Source organism: Glycine soja, chromosome 20 (genome assembly GCF_004193775.1).
Source record: "Glycine soja cultivar W05 chromosome 20, ASM419377v2, whole genome shotgun sequence".
In the NCBI taxonomy this organism is placed as follows: Eukaryota; Viridiplantae; Streptophyta; class Magnoliopsida; order Fabales; family Fabaceae; genus Glycine; species Glycine soja.
Genome location: NC_041021.1, coordinates 30,085,452 through 30,104,877, shown reverse-complemented (window position 1 = coordinate 30,104,877; position 19,426 = coordinate 30,085,452). Strand labels below are relative to the sequence as shown.

The window sequence follows — 19,426 nt, the reverse complement described above, 5'->3', positions numbered from 1 at the left end:
ATAAAATTATATTCATACAAATTTTTGTTCCATACATCACACGGGTCTAAATCTAATTTTAACTAATAATGCCATATAATTAAATAGCTTAAGTAATAATCTTTTCATTATATAAAGTAATGTACACCAAATCAAATGATAGTATTTTATTATTTTTTTAAATATTTATATATGTGATTTAATCACGATATTTTTTATCTATATTACAATAAATAACATGAATATCTTAATATAAATAAAAAAATATTCTCACTAAATCACAAACATCATTTTAAAAGATAAATATAATATATAATAAAAATAAAAATTATATAAATATACATATTCTAATTTATGTCAAAATAGAATTTAATCTTATATATTATATTTTAAAAGATAATATATGAGATTATAAAAATATTATAAATTAAAAAATAGAAAAAATTTGAATTTTGAACTATTTTCACATAAAACCTATATTAATAATATATTTTGCACCAAATATTTAAATGAACACTTAGGCGTAGCGATAAAGGAGTGTTTTTCTCACTCCAGGAACCATGATTTTAGTCCTTCCTCAAGCATTAAAATCAGTTTTGGGGACTTGGATAGTAAATTAAAAAATAAGAAAATTTTGGTGAAATAGACAAAATAGGAGGACAAATTTTACAATTAAACCTATAATCTAACATAACATTTTTAATCAATTAACATAACAATGGCTCTAATACTCCTATGAACTTTTGTTTTTGTTTAAAATCATCTTATATTCTCTAGAATGTATTCTAAAAAGTATTTTTTTTGCATATTACTGATTTTAGAAAATGTTATAATTTCCTTTTTTTTTACCATGTTTTCCTACATTTCTATTCCCATGGGGATCATATATTTATTATTTGGTTCAAAACAATCAATCACAAATATTTTCTTATTGACTTCCATAGTTAATCTTTACAAGGATTTAATAACCGAATGAGAGTCTTTTATTATTATTAATATATAACATAGTGTGTTGTGTCTTACATAGGTATTAAATTCATATTTTATAATTATAGGATTAATTATTTTATATTATTTTGAATTTTAACATATTATTAATTATTTAATTTAATTTCACTAAATATATGTTAATAAATGTGTCAAGAAATATTTAAATATATTTTTATACACATTTATTTTTTTTATTTGTCTACAATCTTAGTATTTTTTTCTTGCATGATATGAACAAACAATTGTACGTGTTGGCTCTTTCCTATGTCTTTCTCTTCTCATTAAGGTGTGACATAAAAAAAAGGTATTTTTTCAATTTATCTTTCGGATTTAATTGTGATATTTTTTATGCATATTTGACGTAATTAGTTCTCTTTTTTTTTCTTGCAAATTATACATTTGAAAAGATTCTAACATTTTTTTTAATCTTTTGGCATCTACAGTTGCAACAGAAGGTTAATCTTTAATGATGTGTCTAGAACATCCTATTGAAATGCCAAAATATCCAAACACTGAATGTTCGTTGGAGGAAAATGTTAAATGACATGAAAATAAACCATGTTATAAAAGTGCAGAGATTGGAAACAAAAGTACAAATTACGATTAGTGCATAAGTACTTATATTCTTAAAGCACAAATTTATCTCAACCTTGAACAGTTGTGTTGATTTTGGATTGTAAAGAGAGCATGACAATGAAACAATTAGAGGCGAATGGTGGTTGCTATTATGGTAACTTAAAACAGAGAAACATATATATAGAGAGAGAGAGGTAATGGGGCTGGATTTTTTTTTTCTGTCTAGAGCTTCTTACCTAAGGTGTTCTTGTTGTTGTTCACCCACACCTTAAGCACATGAGGTTGGATGCTAGTTTGGGCACAAAACTCCTGCACGGCACTCTCATCATGCTTCAAAATCCTCCAGCCAAGCTTTTCTGCAAAGGCCAACATCTTCTCCTTTTGCTCTTGGGTGAACCTAGTCCTGAAACGCTTCTTGCTGGACCCACCATGAGGAGTGGCACCACTCGTTGGGTCTGACACTGCTTCAATGTCCTCCCTCGAGGACTGGGCCCCACCACTGCCCCTTGACCTGGAGGGGAGTGCCAGTGTGGTGCATTGTTGCCCTTGCACATGGGGGTAGCCCACCTGCTCCCCATAGTACGCTGCCAACGGCAACGGTGAGCGGCGGTAGTAAGGCACCAGGTAGGTGTAATTGGGGGTCTCCTTACGATGGAAGTTTCGGTGGCAGTTGCACATGAGGCATTTTAGCGCATCCATGGTTCCCTCCTCGCCTAGAGGCAAGAACTTGATGCATCCATCAAGTGTGTGGACGCCAGTTTTGACGGTGTGGTTCTTAAGGCACTCATGATACTTCTCATTGTCGTTGTTTTGAGCCAGGGTGGGTGGTGTTGGGGTCATTGGAATCGCCACTGGTATTGCCGCCGCCACTGGCTCCTCTTCGCCTTGACTTGAGGGCGGTATTCCGAAGTCGTCGTAACTCGTTGTTGCTGCGGGCATCCTCAACTTAGTTTCCTCATGTTGCTTAAACTCCATTTTGGAAATATGAGAAGAATTTTGGCTTCAAAGTTGTGATAGCTAAGGGTGGTGGATGATTGAGCATATAAGGAAGCGCTGAAGAGGAAACAAACAAGAAGTGTTGAATGAACTCTCTTTCTCTCTCTCAAATAATAGTTTCAGTTTCATACACTTTTTTTCTGCTTCTCTATTTTCTCCCTGATCCCCTGACCCTCACGACTCTTAATTCTTTATCCTTGTACTAAATCCAATTACCTCGATAATTTTTTATTAGTTTTTGAATTTTTATAGAAACATTAATGTTTGTTTGAGGAGACATAAATTTCTTATCGGTGGAAAACATTAATCTGGGATCATTATTGCTTATATTACTAATTGATAATAGCATAAAAAACTAATCCAGTCGTTTAAAATCATATCTTACAAGATTGTAAATTTAAATCTGACTGTCCATGAAGACTTTATTAATAAATATTTTTCAAGTAATTTTGTAATTATAATACAATTGAAATATATGTCATTATGATTGATGCCGACACATCTTATAACACATTTCTTGTAACATGCTTCCTCCATTTTCAAAATAATTGACACTTGAAGTTTTTTCATACAAATTAAGAAAAAAAATTATATATTAATGAGAAAATCCATAATTGGTATTATATTTATATGCTCAACAAACAATGAATATGCTAGAATATTAATAATTAATTTTCCCCTATGATTGAAATGACTTATTTTACTTTATATTCACTTTCAAATCTTTTTTTCTTTTTATTATTATGTAGTACATATAAATTAATTTAAACAAGCAAATTATTCTAACTAAGCAATGTATTTTTTTATAACCATCGTAGTTAGATCTTTGGTTCTTTCATGATTAATGGCACTTAAATTTTATCATCGCTTCCTAAATACACATTCAGCTAAACAAATGCATTTTAGTTTGAGTAAATTAGAGCAAAACCTCCTAAATACACATTCTTTCATGATTAATTCTCTTACTTTGTTTACTATTACAACAACCCCTACTAGGGGTACACATTGTCAGGTTTTGTAAACATTTAATAGGAGATAATGTAATTTGTAAGGAGTCTCAATGCAATGCTGTTCATAAAAGGGGGTTTAGTGTTGGTGTAAAAAAGGAGGAGTATTATATGTAATTTCAAGAAACCACAAGGGGTGTTATTGTAATCTTACTCTTTTAGGGTAAAGTCAAACAATACGTTAAAGACGCATTAATTTATTTGAATAATAAAAGCGAGTCTTTAATAGGTATTATTAATTTATTTGAATAATAAAAGCGAGTCTTTAATACAAGGTGTGATTCATTGTTTTGAATAATAAATTTATGGATTCTTCGAGGATAAGTTAAAGATGTGGTTTTCGGTGGACCAACCATTATTTTTAACCATTTATAACAACAATAATTATTGCATTTGCTTCTTCCTTGAGATCCTAAGACACTTCCATAAGTTTTAGTTCTTTAGATCAACTTTGAAACTAAGACTTAATACTAGAGCTTAATTACTTTTAAGGTTCACCACCCCTTTCCAAATATGTGTTCAACTAAGCAATGCATTTGTGTTTGACAAAGTCAAACTATGCGTTAAAAACATTTTAATTTATTGAATAATAAATGTGGTTCTTTAATATGAGGTCCAGTTAATTCATCTGAATAATAAATGGACGGATTCTTTGAGGACCGATTGAAGATGTGGTTTAAGGGACCATTACTTTTGATTGTTTGTAGCGAGTCACTACCAATTGCATTAATATTTGCATACGTCATCATAATTTTTTTAGAATACTAAACATGCACAGTTGTTAGCCTTACTTTTGTTGTCATCACCTTCCATGATAGTTGTCTTCTCTATCTCTCTTGTTCTAATCCTTGTTCTCTTCTCTCTTTTCCTTGGTCCCTCTCCTTCTCTTCTTGTACTTGCTTTCTCCTTTTTTTTTTCTATACTCTAGTCTTCACTTTCTCATTTGTTCTCTTCTTTTTCATCCTCACTCTCTTCACAACTAGGATGTCTATTGTGGCAACACTGCTCTTGCATATTCAAATGTTGTCCGTGATGCTTCGGTATATGAAGAGGCTTTAGGGTTTATTTTATCTCTAATGTTATTTCATTTCCTTTTATTCATTTGTTGTTTGTTATCTGCAAAAGTTGCAAGCTGAGGGGAAATGGGTCAACCCAGCTTTCACCTTTTTTTTCTTTCTATTTTATAGATCTTGTTGTTTCAACACAAAATATATCAAATGCAACTCAAGCTTCAACTCTTAAAGTACCACCCTAACATCCCTTACAAGGACCACTCCCTAACTCTAAACCCCATGTGTCTCTCTTGACCTTTTTAAACACCCCATTTTTTTTTCTTAAAAGAAATTAAAAAGGATTATATTTAAAAATAAATAGAGTTTTAGAAAAATAATGAAGATTTTGAAATTAAATAAATAAATAGGCAAATAAAATAAATATATATTCTTAAAAAATGTTTTAATTATTCATTTGATAGGTAGTAAAATAGAGCTTATTTTTATAAAATGATAAAATCACTACCACAAACATGGTCTTCAACGATGCAAGTTTTATTATGGTTGTACAAAAACTGATGTCATAAGTAAAGTGGTCACATTTTTGTAAAAAACTGGAAATTTTCAAAAAGGTTTTTATCATAATCTTCTTTGAAAATGAATTACGACATCGGTTCTACAATGCAAAAATACAATGTCTTTAGGGAATGTGAACGGGCTCTCTCTCACTCCTTATTTTCATCTTCTTTTTAATCTCTTTCTCCCTCAGTTTTAGAGAATCCTAAATTCTCCTCCTTGCTCTCTCTCTCTCTCTCTGTCCGTGCCGCCATCACCGTGGAGATCCCCACGAAGCCGGTGAAGATACAGAGGCACAGGTGTTCATTGCTCACGAGATTGACTTGGATTCTTCATCACTGGAAGCTATCCTCTTTCTCGTTCAAACATGGCATCTACATCCTCCTTATCAAGTATGTCTACGAAACCTTCGTTTAAACCCCAATCTTCATGCACATGCATTCGTTGCCTTAAAAAACTACAAACCAACGCTTAACTTATCATGAGAGTCTCACTATTCTAACTAAGATGTTGGGCCTTGTTCAACTGCAAAACCCTTGTGGTGCTCAAACGTATTGGGGGCTTCAATAAGAACCCTATTTTGTTCGATTTTTCATCCATTGATCTGCCGTTACTAACAACCTTGCATTTGGAATCATTTATACTAGAGTGTAGGGATACGCCAGAGCTTCCTGGTGGGAGTTTGAATCTCATGTTCTTGTGCGTGAGCCATCTTTATTTTAGTGGTCCTGAAGCAAGGTTTGAAAGATTGCCTAAGTTGGTTAGAGCCACGATTGCGATAGGCCATGTTCCATTGGAGGTTGTTAATAATGTTAAGTTTCTGCACATAGATTGGGTTGAGGGGTTAGAAGTGATCAAGCATTGCCCCAATCTTCAAATTCTTGACATTGATATGGTTTGATTAGTTGAACATTTAAAAGTGATTTCTATTTTTACCTTATTCTTTACATAAATTGTATTAATTTTATTCTATAATTGTTGTTGACAGGGGAGTATTGACATGAATGCTAGAGGCGATGAAGGAGCAGATTGGCCATTCCCTCGATCTGTCCCTTCATGCATTTCATTACATCTTAAAACATGCGAAGAAGAAGAAACAAAGAAACAAAGAAAGGTGGTGCTAGGTGTGGCTGTTACTCTATTCTATGGCGACACCCAATGAGTCACTAGTTGACTCACATGACCCGTCTATATTAAAAAATTATAAATAATTTATAACTTGTAAAATTTTATACTTAAAAATATAAATGAAAATACAATCAAACTTCTATCAATTTGACTACTGCAATTTGACAATTCAATTATATAAATTAAATTTTCTAACAGCTACTATCCAAATATAATTACATTCCAATTAATTTGATATTCATTGAAGTTTCCAAAGACAAATTATGTTTCAAAAATATTTGTCTCATCATATTTTATGTTTTTTAAAATTTATTCCATTCTGAATTATTTATTAATTAATTTTTTTCTTTATTATCATTTGTTATCTTAACTAAAATTACTAAATTACCCATATTAAAAGTAAATATAAAGGATATTGAGAAAAGTCAGACAACAAATGGTAGAAACAGTAAAGTATTAGCTTTAGTGGGGTAAGGTAAGCACATCTCACGTAGAAGGTTGACGGCTCTCAATTTCTAGCAATGCCACGTAGGAGTATTTGGTAGCTTTTAGTATATGAATTGTGTAGCATTTGACTGATTAGAGAAAAAAGTGTGAAAGCTACAACTAGGCTGCAAGCTTGCAACATCGGAGAACATGAAAAACTGTCTTTGTAGAGACAGAGAGGGAAAGATGTGAAAACCCAGTTACCTAGGGGAATTTTGCTATCCGCTCCGAGTCAACTACACTAGTTTGGCACAAGGTTTGATGACATGTCAATGAGTTACTTACAGAAATGATCCAACAATTGAATCAGCTCGGCTAAGGGTCTGGTTTCCGATTCAACCAGCCGGGCCGAGCCGAGTTTAATAACACTGATTGGGAGGGTTCCTTACTTAGTATTGAAAATCTTTCTTTCAATTTGATAGTTAGTAGTAAAGTTCTTATTCATGGAGTATGTCTCATTAAGATTCTCCCGCATTTCAGAAATGGAGGTAGAAAACATACAATTATAGCTTATTTTTTGAATCATAGTGCCATAACCAGGTTTATGATAAGAGCATCCTCATTATCCCAGGCCTCAAACTTTGGACCACCACTTTCAATATGGCTTAACATCATATGCCTTTTGCAAGTTGTAAGAATGTATTGTGCCCATTGTAGATAGTTGTGACCATCTAGTTGATAAAAACCACCAAATTTGGAAGGTCGTCAGGACCCAAGGTGATAACTTATTCCTCTGCCATGATTAAAAGCCCGTTAGCATAAGAAAAATGTTGTAAAAAATAGGAAATAGTGGCGTTGTAGATCTAGAGTGCACAACACTAGATTTCGTAAAATTGACCCCTGGGATAGTCGGAGGGCATGCTGACGAGCTGTTCTGTGCAGTCGCCAAAGAGTGGCCTACATATGCTAGGTATTAGGGTGACATGTAGGGTGGTGATCCGCCCCAATTCTTATGGTATCAAACCAATAGAGGAAAGACACTCCTCCTATTCTGATCATTGGTCCTGAAGGCTGCAACAATAAAGAGAGCAAATAAAGGCATGCTGATATCGAGCACTGGAAATAGAGCTCCCAAGACTTGAAGCTCTGATACCATTTTGAGAAATGGACATGTGTGTGAATAGTAAAATCTCTAATTTCCCTTTTTATAGTTAAGCAACTAAGACTAAACAAGGAAATAAGAAATTATATCAAGAAATATAAACATCAGTATACAATGTCAAATATTAAAGTGAAGAAGTAACCTTCTCAACCAAACAACTTTACTAGTAACATAAGACAAAGCACGATATTCAACCTCAGTGGACGATTTAGAAATAGTTGGTTGTTTCTTAGAACGCCAAGAGAGAAGGTTATTCCCTAAAAACACACAAAAGCTAGAAGTGGACCATCTGGTATCAACATAGCTGGCCCAATCAACATCAGCAAAGACAGTGAATTTGAGAGAGTTATGAGCAGGGAAAATAAGCCTTGTCCTGTCCTGGAGTAGATTTGAGATACAACAGAAGATGATGGACACCATTTAGGTGACGAACTCTATGTTCTTTCATATATTGACTCAAGTGATTTACAACAAATGTTATATCAGGACGTGATATGGTTAGATAAATTAATCTACCAATTAACCTTTTATACACTGAGGGATCAAGGAGTAAGTCTCCATCATGAAGATTGAGCTTCAAGTTGGGATCCATTGGAAGATTGGAAGGTTTGCATGCCAAGAAACTTGTATCTTCTAAAAGAGATAGAGTGTATTTTCTTTGGGAGAGTGAGATACCTCTGCTGGATTTAGCTATTTCTAAGCCAAGAAAATATTTCGAAGGGCCAAGGATCTTCAATTGAAACATAGATTGCAATTGGCACTGCTGCAAAAGTGAGATTTTATGACACTAAAACAAGGACGATTTTATAAAACCACCTTAGTAAAAGATGCGACAAGCTTTCAATGCCGGTTTTCTAAAAATCACCCTTGAAAGCAACATTTCAAAAACGGTTTTTAAGAACCGTCTTTGTCTTTAGATATTTTCCCATTTTATATTAAGCTGAAAACAAACGCAAAACCTCATCCATGTTTTCTCTCCTCAACCCACACACAACCCCATCCTTCCCAAACTCCTTCTCTCCCAATCCCCAAATACTAAATCGTCACACCTCGTAACAGTGTGCGCGGAGGTGAAACAGATCTCCACCGTCGCCACCACCACCACTTCCTCCGGCAACAAGATCCGCGAAATCCTCGGCAACCACAACTACAACAAGCTCGGCCTCCCTTTTAATGAGCAGAAGTACCTTGCCAACGTCAAAGTCGACACCATCCTTGACAATGTCTCCATCGCCACAACGCACTGCAAAACCTTAGAAAAGTCAGCGTCATTTTCTAAGTTAGGATGATAAGTGCCTTCTAGAAGAGCAAGTTTAAGCAATTCCAGAGTAATTGGTATTTCCTCTTAAACATGTTTGCTCTATTTTTAATAGCATTTAGATGAGGAGATATGAAAATAAATCTTTGCAGGTTTGGTTTACTCCCTTCTATCTGTTTGATGAAATGTCTCAGTGTGTTTCACTTTTATCTCGCTGTTATGTTTTTACTACAATAATAACTATTCATTGGACCAACAACAGAGGACTAGTTTTCAGTAGTTCCATCACTGTTTTAAGGCTTTGGCTCTGGTTCTTCATCTTATTCAAGTTCTAGGTCTTCTTCATGAAGGTAAGGCTCTGGAGCAGGTTGTGAAGTTGGTTCCTATGCAGGATCTCATGCTGGATGGCTCTAGTTCTTCATCTTATTCAAGTTCTTGCTTAAGAGGTAGATATTCTATTTTTTTTAGCAATTGTTAATGTCATTTTGATTCCTTATTTCTTCTATTCCTTTCTTTTCCCCCTTCCTCCTACCCACCCTATAGGGAACCGGGTTCTCATTTTCCATTTCTCCCATAGTTCTACTTTAGCCTATGCTTATGAAAGTAGTATAGTTGTTGGATGCTTGAGTTGTGGCACATTCTATTCATAATTATACAAAAAGGGATTCTCAAGTTTATTATTTTGGGGGGCTATTTCTTGGGGAAAGTTTATTCCAGAAATTCCCAAGTTCAAAGAAAAAAGAGACGACCATGCAAAGATATAAGAAACTAAGTTATTTTATGAAAATTGTATAAGCCTGATTCCTAAACTAGAGGAAACCCCAAGGAGTGCATAGTGACACATTCTATGCTTAAGAAAATTTTACTTGTATTATTGGCCCACCCATACTGGTTATATTCTCCGTCATTAAATGTTTATTATTGTCTTATAATTTTGTAATTTCTTTATTTTAGAGCATCCTCCATATCAAGAACCCCTGGATTGGCCAACTCGGAAAAGAGTAGGTTTGGGATCTGCAAGGGGTCTTTCATATTTGCATGATCATTGTGACCCAAAGATTATTCATTGTGATGTGAAGGCTGCGAACATATTGTTGGGTGAAGAGTTTGAGGCTGTTGTTGGGAGCTTTGGATTGGCCAAACTTATGGATTACAAGAAAAGGAAATATGAAGACCTAATTAGTAACTTTTCTTTCACTAATGTGGTAATGGTGTGGAATTGAAGTTGAAGTTAGTTAGCTACAAACACGAAGGAAAAGGAAATATGAAGACCTGCTTAATAAATAATATAACATTATGCAGTAATATCTATTTATTTGGGCTGGATTTGGGTATAAAAAAATTTCATACTTTGGTTTGTCTGAACAAGGAAGGGTTTTTCGTGCTGGTGTTTTGTCCTGGGATTATTTTCAATCTAAAGTGTTTTGGACTGATTTGTTTTACTTTCCTGATTTTACTACAATTTCATCATTTGTTTTGCTGCAAGAAGACTTGAATCAAGGGTCTGCTTAGTTTTTTGACCCAATTGTTTTAGTTTGAGGTTGGTATGCAGTGCTCACTGATGTTTCTGCACAGTTGTTCCTCTATATGTTGGTGTGTTTGTTTGGACATCTCTTTCAGAATGTGCAATGCAAGGTCATAGGTTTGTTGTGGCTACCCCTGTTTCCTTCATGCTTGATTTCTTCCTACTCCTTGCACCTTGTTTTTCTTTAAATAGTTTAGAATTTTAGATTCCACGTGTTTATGGTTGTTGCTTGCATGATTGCATGATTGCACTCTCAATACATTAGTTACACAAAATTTTATAAGATGTTTTCTTGATATTTTAAGAATCAATAGAAGTCACATTCAATTTGCTCTATCTTTTGTATCCATTTTCTTCTGCTTCCATTTTGGTTACAGTTTACAAACAACTTACAAGTTTACTATTGGGTAGGCTTAGCAACAGGTTCCTTAGAACTGGGTCTGGTTTAAGTTCTCACCAAATGAAGATTTTAACTGTTATGAATGTAGCATTGGCATTCCTCATCTTCATATATTATGATTTGCATCTTTCTAGTAGCTATTTATGTTGCTATTTTTATGCATCATTGCCTGATATGTTACTTCCTTGATATATTATGCTTTAAACTTTTTATTTCCTTTTTTTCATAGTGCATAAGAATTGATGGCGCCAATCCTGCAGAGCTCTCAGCCATGGGTCGAGAAATAGTAACATATTTTTGCTTTCCATTTTCATTTTTTTCTTCTATATCTTATATTGTGCCGCTTATCTCTTGTATTTATCATAAGAAATAAAATTACATGGAAGCACTCTGTCCTCACAATTTTTATCTATTTTGAATTTAATTTACTTCAATTTTTATTTTATATTAGTTTAAGTGGATACTATCAATATATTACCAATTGGTTTTAATAGGATTTGTTTATTTATATTTTACTTTCGGTAGTTTTTACTCAAGATATTTATCCTTATGCTATATTAAAGAAAGTGTCTATAGTAGTTTTAATTAAAATAATAAAGAATGTAGTGACTATGCCGAAAAAAAATATATGGGCAAAAGTATGATATATAAAAGTAAAGTCAAACATCCTTCAACCTTTAGCAATAAAAGGTTAACTATTTAATTATGGGGATTTGATAAAGCTAGGATCATAATTGACAATCTCTATTACTGTCTGCAGGTTCAAGGAATGGGGATTTGATAAAGGTTGGGGCAACATTGCAAGAAGGGTTAAAGAGACAATGAAATTGCTCTATGAGGTACTAGAATCAGCAGATCCACTGAAATTGGAATCAATTTTCAGCAGGCTTCCAAATATGTTCAACATAGTTATCCTCTCTATTCATGGATAATTTGGCCAAGCAGATGTCCTAGGATTGCTAGACACTGGAGGCCAGGTGGGAATTTCTCCTTATCAATGATTTCATTTAGGAAAAAGTTATGCAGTCAAAAACTTTGTTCCTAAATCTTTTAATGACGCTATTTTGTCTAACAACCGCCCTTGAATATAGCTGAACATAGTCAAAAGTATGAGATTTTTTTTCTGGTTTTGTAACACTACTCTTTATTGAATAACTTCAATGATGTTGGGGCTTCTTCTTTTATATTTTTTTAACAGGTGGTATATATTCTTGATCAAGTAAGGGCCTTAGAGGAAGAGCTACTCCATAAGATTGAGCTGCAAGTCCTTGATGTGAAGCCTCAGATTCTTATGGTAAGCTACTAAGTACTAACTACTAATACAAAAAATATAAACCTGGATGATAGATTTTAATTGTTTTAATTTTTTGTTAGTGTCGTGCAAGATTATAGGCTTACACTCTTTTATTTATTGTTATTGTTGTGCAAGATTGATGCATGTTTGATAATGACATGTTGACTGGTAATAAATGACAATTTTTTAGTGAAGAAAAGACATTTTGAGGAGGAGTGTAAGGTGGTAAGTGTCTCCTCCAAGAGGTTAGCTAAGAAGGAAAGACATTTTGAAATAAAGACAAATATTAAAGAAATTTCCCTTCTTAGACAGCCTCCACATTTTCTCCTTTGTAAAAAGACACTTGTTAGCATTGCCACACCTCTTAGGCTTGAGTTTATTCCTCAAGTAAAGGAGTTGTTGGATGAGGGTTTGGTTTGCAAGAGCTTAAATCCTTGTGCTTTGTTGGTGCCCAAAATAGGTGTTATTAGGCACCAAATCCCTAAAATAGGTGGTATGATGAATGCTTTGGATGGTGCAACACTCTTTTGTAAAATCACTCGTGCACCCAACATCTTCATGATTTGAGTACATAGGGACTCATTAGGAAGGTTTGTTCTTATTTTTAGTTTCAATACAAACTTAGGTACTCATATGGGACACCTTAGGTTTGTCATACTTTTTGGTAGGAATAATCAACATGAAAATACAGAAAAAGGTATGTTCTATTGCTTTACTTTTCTTAATTTTTTAAATTGTGATCAAGGGGTTCCCATGAACCCTAAGAGAATAAAGGTCATTCCCAAGTGGCCCGCTCCACCAAGTGTAAGAAAAATTTGGGGCTTCCATGACTTAACAAACTATTACAAAAGGTTTGCCCCATATTATTCTATACTTGAAGCACCACTAATACATATGTTTTTGTTCTTTTTACAGGTGTTGAGGAAAAAAGCCCAGAGTTTAAAGAACCTCGGGATTTGAGGTCAAATCCTTTTCAAGGGGGAGGGAATGATGCAATCCTACCCCGCAAGGGCATTCGATAGAAAACTTCAAATAGATTGGGCTAGAGATGCAAGAGAAGGCCCTAGGGATCTTGTGAGCCTTAGGGTAGATTTCGGGCCCATGGGCTAAGTACGAGCCCACTTATCTTTGTAAATATTAGATTAAGGTTTCATTATTTTTTACCCTTTTATTTAGGGCTCCATAATGTAGGTAGGGTACCCTAGAAATATAGGATTTTCCAGCCCTTGTATTTTAGGGTACCTAGACTAGTTTTTGTATTAGGGGTAGTTTTGTAATTTCACATGCACTAAGTGAATATTTGATGTGTGTTGGGAAATAATTTTAATTGAATTGGTAGAAGCCCAATCCAATTAAATTTTAGAGGGGGAGGTGAGCATTTGCTTATTACACCCCATTGCCACATCATATAGTCACACTTTGTGCATGTCCTTCATGCTTTACATGCCTCATGACACCTAAGCACACTTAGTGGAGAATCTTGGAATTGAACTTGGATTAGTGGGCTGAACCATAACTAAAATTCACTAATCATAATTAGTGAAATTTTGGCTCCAAAGTTTGGCTCCACAAATTCAATTTAAAATTCAAGTGAAATTTGAATTGAAATTCAAATTTCCCTCCAATTTTGTGTGACACTTAGGTTATAAATAGAGGTCATGTGTGTGCATTTTTTTTTAAATTTGATCATTTGAATATTAAACTTCAGATTTTAAAGCTCATTTAGAGCACAAAATTTCGTGCTCTTCCCTCCCTCTCCCTTCATTCATCTCCTTCTTCCTCCAAGCTCTTATCCATGGCCTCCTATGGTGGTGAGCTTCTTCTAGACTCATCTTCTCCTTGAAGTGGCGTCTCCTCTCTCTCTTCCTTCTCCATTCCACTGCCATTCATCTTCCAAGAAGAAACGGAATCCATTGATGAAGAAGATCCTAGGCCTACAAGCTCCAACAGAGCTTACATCAAGACTCCAAGTAGATTGGGCCAGAGATGCAAGAGAAAGCCCTAGGGTTCTTATGAGTCTTAGGGTATATTTTGGACCCATGGGCTAAGTACAAGCCCACTTATGTATGTAAATATTAGATTAAGGTTTCATTGTTTTTGGGCCTTGTATTTAGGGCTCCATAATGTAGGTAGGGTACCTTAGAAATATAGGATTTTTCAGCCCTTGTATTTTAGGGCACCTAGACTAGGTTTTGTATTAGGGGTAGTTTTGTAATTTCACATGCACTAAGTGAATATTTGATGTGTGTGGTTGGAAATAAATTTAATTGAATTGGTAGAAGCCCAATCCAATTAAATTTTAGACGGGGAGGTGAGCATTTGCTTACTACACCCCATTGCCACATCATATAGTCGCACTTTGTGCATGTCCTTCATGCTTTACATGCCTCATGACACCTAAGCACACTTAGTAGAGAATCTTGGAATTGATCTTGGATTAGTGGAATGAACCATAACTAAAATTCACTAATCATAATTAGTGAAATTTTGGCTCCAAAGTTTGGCTCCACAAATTCAATTTCAAATTCAAGTGAAATTTGAATTGAAATTCAAATTTCCCTCCAATTTTTGTGACACTTACTTAGGCTATAAATAGAGGTCATGTGTGTGCATTTTTTTCAACTTTGATCATTTGAATATTAATCTTCAGATTTCAAAGCTCATTTAGAGCACAAAATTTCGTGCTCTTCTCTTCCTCTCCCTTCATTCATCTCCTTCTTCCTCCAAGCTCTTATCCATGGCCTCCTATGGTGGTGAGCTTCTTCTAGACTCATCTTCTCCTTGAAGTGGCGTCTCCTCTCTCTCTTCCTTTCTTCATTCTGCTGCCATTCATATTCCAAGAAGCAAAGGAATCCATTGATGAAGAAGATCCTAGGCCTACAAGCTCTAATGGAGCTTACATCATGTGGTATCAAGAGCATCTTCATCTAGGTGATGTTCTTTTGCTTCCTCTATCTTTTTGTTCGGTGAATTCTCTTTAATTCCTTGTTCTTCATCTTATTCTCCTTGTATATCCTCCATTGTCTTGTGGTTTGGTGTTGTTTAGAGTAGATTCAAAATAATAAACCGATTAAATCTTAGATCTACACTTGTTCTTGCATTTCTATGTTTCAAATTATGTAGATCTACTCTTGAGTCATGTTTTTTGTGTTGATTTTAGGTTCTATCATTTTTCATTCATAATATTCTTGTGCTGAACCTTTAGATCTAAATTTTCTTCCAAAATATTGATTAGAAAATAAAAACACAAAAATCTAAGTGTAAATCACTTAATCCATGTTGTCTTAGACTCATGTTTAGTCATAGTAATTGTCACATTATGTTCTAAGTTTGTGTTGAATTTTTATTTTGTTGATTGAATTATAGATACATTTGTTCATGCATTCTTGTCATTCTTAGCCTATCTTTTGAATTTTGAGTCTAATTCATGCATGTTATTTAGTTCATAACATGTTCTAAATCAATTCCTAGAAGTAGTCTTGTTCTTGAACATTTTTTTGTTTTCTAAGTTTCCTACATGATGACTATGATGAAGTTGAGTTGTGGTGCTGAGTTGTGGTTGGATTTGTGAATCAAAATAAGTCTTAAGATCTCTTGAATTGTGTTATTCAAGATAATTGAGCATAAGCAAACACAAATTGTAATTATCCAAGCCTTAAGCAACATAAACACTACTCTTGATTTCTAGGTTGAAATCGTTGGTGCTGGCAGCTTGAACATACGAACTTGTATAAATTACTGGGAGTTGGTCACTAGGTTTTTTGAGCTGAAAGTTTTACTGAATTTTCTAAACATAAAAATTATAAAGAAAGAACCAAGCGATTTTGATTAAAGGAAAAAATAAGAAAAATCACACAAGTTGGAAGAAAAATCAGTGTCCAGGAAAAAAAAAAGTGAAAGGGAAGTGTGCTTGTTGCTTTGGCTCAAAATTTGTTCTATAATTGGTGCCTATTTTATACCAATCCTAGTTCTGAAATTTCAATTGAAAATTATTATGAAAACAAGTGCCAAAACTAGAGGTTTCTTGAGTCTTTCTTTTTTTAGTTTTTATACTCTACTCTAGAGCCATTCTAGGTTTCTCTTGGAGTCCTAGCTTGCTTTTTTGTGTTTTTCATTGCTTTAATTGTTGAATAATCCTTGGAAATTTGTCTTGTTAAAACTCTATTGGTTTATCTTGCATTTCATTTTTTTTTTGGTCTTTGGTTATTGCTTGTCTCTTTGTTTCCTTGCTTGTGAGTTGCCATATAGGGAAATGGAAAGGAGGATTGGTGCCATATCTTGAAGAATTTGAGTCAAGAAGCAAGCGGCCAACCACCTTAAGAGCTATTGGACTAAGAAGCACTCCAAATTGAGTGAAACACCAAAGAGAGAATAGCCCCCACTATTGAGGACTTTTTTTTTGTAATTTTGTAATTGGCAATTTGCTTTGCTTTTAAATTTTGTAACAAAAAGGCCTTTAATTGGAAGTAAGTTGGGAGCCTCCAATAGGCCACACTACTTCCATTTGTGTGTAATAATTTTAGGCAATTTTCCCCTTAGGATAGTGAGTGTTTTGTTGGGAACCTTAAATGAGGTCATCCAAACACTCTTAGGATCCGCCTAGTTTGCATTTCTTGCACTTTAATTTCTTGCTTGCTTTCATAGCTTATTTCATTTACCCTCCATTGTCAAACCGCCTAGATAGCTTGTCTTTTACCAATTAGTTTTTACCTTATCTTTCACATCTCTTTTAGTGTTTATTTTGGCTAGTTTCAACCATATTCTCTTTTACCTTTTGTTTTCAAATTCAAACCCTGAACAAGAAAGAACCATAACTTAGGAACCAACATGAATCTTCATTCTTCATCTAGTGTTAATGGTGAGGGTTCTACTCCTAAGGACCCCTTGTATAAGATATTAGATGAGTTGAGATCCCTTAAGTTGTGGAAAGAAAAACAAGAGAGAAAAGAAAAAGGTAAAAAAAGAGTGGAAGAAATAAGTCAAGATGAAAGAGAGAAAATAAGAGACGAAGAAAGAAGAAAAATAATGAAGGAAATGAAAAGAGAAAAACATGCCTCCTTTAGTAGTCATTACTCTTGCAAGAGTTTAAGTGAAGAACTTAGTGACTATTGTAGAGGGCGCCATAGTTCACATACTAAACATCACACCCAAAGAAGAGAAAATGATAGAAAGCCTCAAGAGGCTAACATTAACCTCCCATACTTCCATGGGAAGGACAATGTGGAGGCTTACTTAGATTGGGAAATAAGGGTAGAGCCAAAACTTAAAAGAAAGTTTACTTTAAAATCTTATGGCTCTCATTCTTATCCAAAGAAAGACCAAGGTCTAGGCATCTTAGGGGCAGCACCTTCTAAGCCCAACGATGATAAGGGGAAGAAAATACAAAATCAACCCCCTAAGGCTAGTATGCAAGAAAAAACTAGCTCTATAAAGTGTTTTAAATGTCTTGGAAGAGGACACATTACTTCTCGATGCCCCACCAAGAAAACCATGATTATGAGGAGCCAAGACATTTATAGTAGCCAATATGAGGCTACTACTTCACCTTCCTCTAGTGAAAGTGAAGAAGCAAAAGGGGAAGAATCTAGTGAAGAAATCTACCCCCAAGAAGAAGGAAAACCTTTAATTGTTAAGGAGGATTGTAAGCAGGTAAGTGTCTACTCCAAGAGGTTAGTTAAGAAGGAAAGACATTTTGAAATAAAGACAAATATTAAAGAAATTTCCCTTCTTAGACAACCTCCACATTTTCTCCTTTGTAAAAAGACACTTGTTAGCATTGTCACACCTCTTGGGCTTGAGTTTATTCCTCTAGTAAAGGAGTTGTTGGATGAGGGTTTGGTTCGCAAGAGCTTAAATCCTTGTGCTTTTGTTGGTGCCCAAAATAGGTATTATTAGGCACCAAATCCCTAAAATAGGTGGTATGATGAATGTTTTGAGTGGTGCAACCCTCTTTTGTGAAATCACTCGTCCACCCCACATCTTCATGATTTGTGTACATAGAGACTCATTAGGTAGGTTTGTTCTTATTTTTAGTTTCAATACAAACTTAGGTACTCATATGGGACACCTTAGGTTTGTTGTAATTTTTTGTAGGAATAATCAACATGAAAATAAAGAAAAAGGTATGTTTTATTCCATTACTTTCCTTAACTTTTTAAATAGTGATCAAGGGCTTCCCATGGACCCTAAGAGAATAAAGGTCATTCCTGAGTGGCCTACTCCACCAAGTAATAAGGGAAATTTGGGGCTTCAATATCTTAACAAACTTTTACAAAAGGTTTGTCCCATATTTTTCTATACTTGTAGCACCACTCACTGAGTTGGTGAGGAACTATATTCTCTTATGGGAAGATGGCCAGGAAAGGGGTTTTCAGTCCTTACCGTACTCTAACATACCCAACATAACTAATACATATGTTTTTATTCTTTTTACAGGTGTTGAAGAAAGAATTAATGAGTTTCAAGAACCTCGGGATTTGAGGTCAAATCCTTTTCAAGGGGGAGGGAATGGTGCAATCCTATCCCGCAAGGGTATTGGATAGAAGAATCCAAGTAGATTGGGCCAGAGATGCAAGAGAAGGCCCTAGGGTTCTTATGAGTTTTAGGGTAGATTTTGGGCCCATGGGCTAAGTACGAGCCCACTTATCTTTGTAAATTTTAGATTAAGGTTTCATTATTTTTGGGCCTTGTATTTCGGGCTCCATAATGTAGGTAGGGTACCTTAGAAATATAGGATATTTCAACCCTTGTATTTTATGGCACCTAGACTAGGTTTTGTATTAGGGGTAGTTTTGTAATTTCACATGCACTAAGTGAATATTTGATGTGTGTGGTTGGAAATAAATTTAATTGAATTGGTAGAAGCCCAATCCAATTAAAATTTGGAGGGGGAGGTGAGCATTTGCTTACTACACCCCATTGCCACATCATATAGTCACACTTTGTGCATGTCCTTCATGCTTTACATGCCTCATGACACCTAAGCACACTTAGTGGAGAATCTTGGAATTGATCTTGGATTAGTGGACTGAACCATAACTAAAATTCACTAATCATAATTAGTGAAATTTTGGCTCCACAAATTCAAGTGAAATTTGAATTGAAATTCAAATTTCCC

At 34.5% G+C, this 19,426-nt stretch overlaps 2 protein-coding genes across 2 annotated transcripts; one reads left to right on the top strand and one right to left on the bottom strand.

The window, feature by feature from the left end:
* Nucleotides 1-1,510: 1,510 nt before the first annotated feature.
* Nucleotides 1,511-2,685, bottom strand: LOC114401422 (zinc-finger homeodomain protein 2-like). The gene has a single exon (XM_028363938.1). The coding sequence runs from the start codon at nt 2,518-2,520 to the stop codon at nt 1,768-1,770; it is 753 nt and encodes a 250-aa protein (XP_028219739.1). The 5' UTR covers nt 2,521-2,685; the 3' UTR covers nt 1,511-1,767.
* A 2,252-nt stretch (nt 2,686-4,937) lies between these two features.
* On the top strand, nt 4,938-6,390 carry LOC114401653. The gene is made up of 2 exons (XM_028364229.1): nt 4,938-6,011; nt 6,105-6,390. The coding sequence occupies exons 1-2, from the start codon at nt 5,808-5,810 to the stop codon at nt 6,276-6,278; spliced, it is 378 nt and encodes a 125-aa protein (XP_028220030.1). The 5' UTR covers nt 4,938-5,807; the 3' UTR covers nt 6,279-6,390.
* The last annotated feature ends 13,036 nt before the right edge of the window (nt 6,391-19,426 follow it).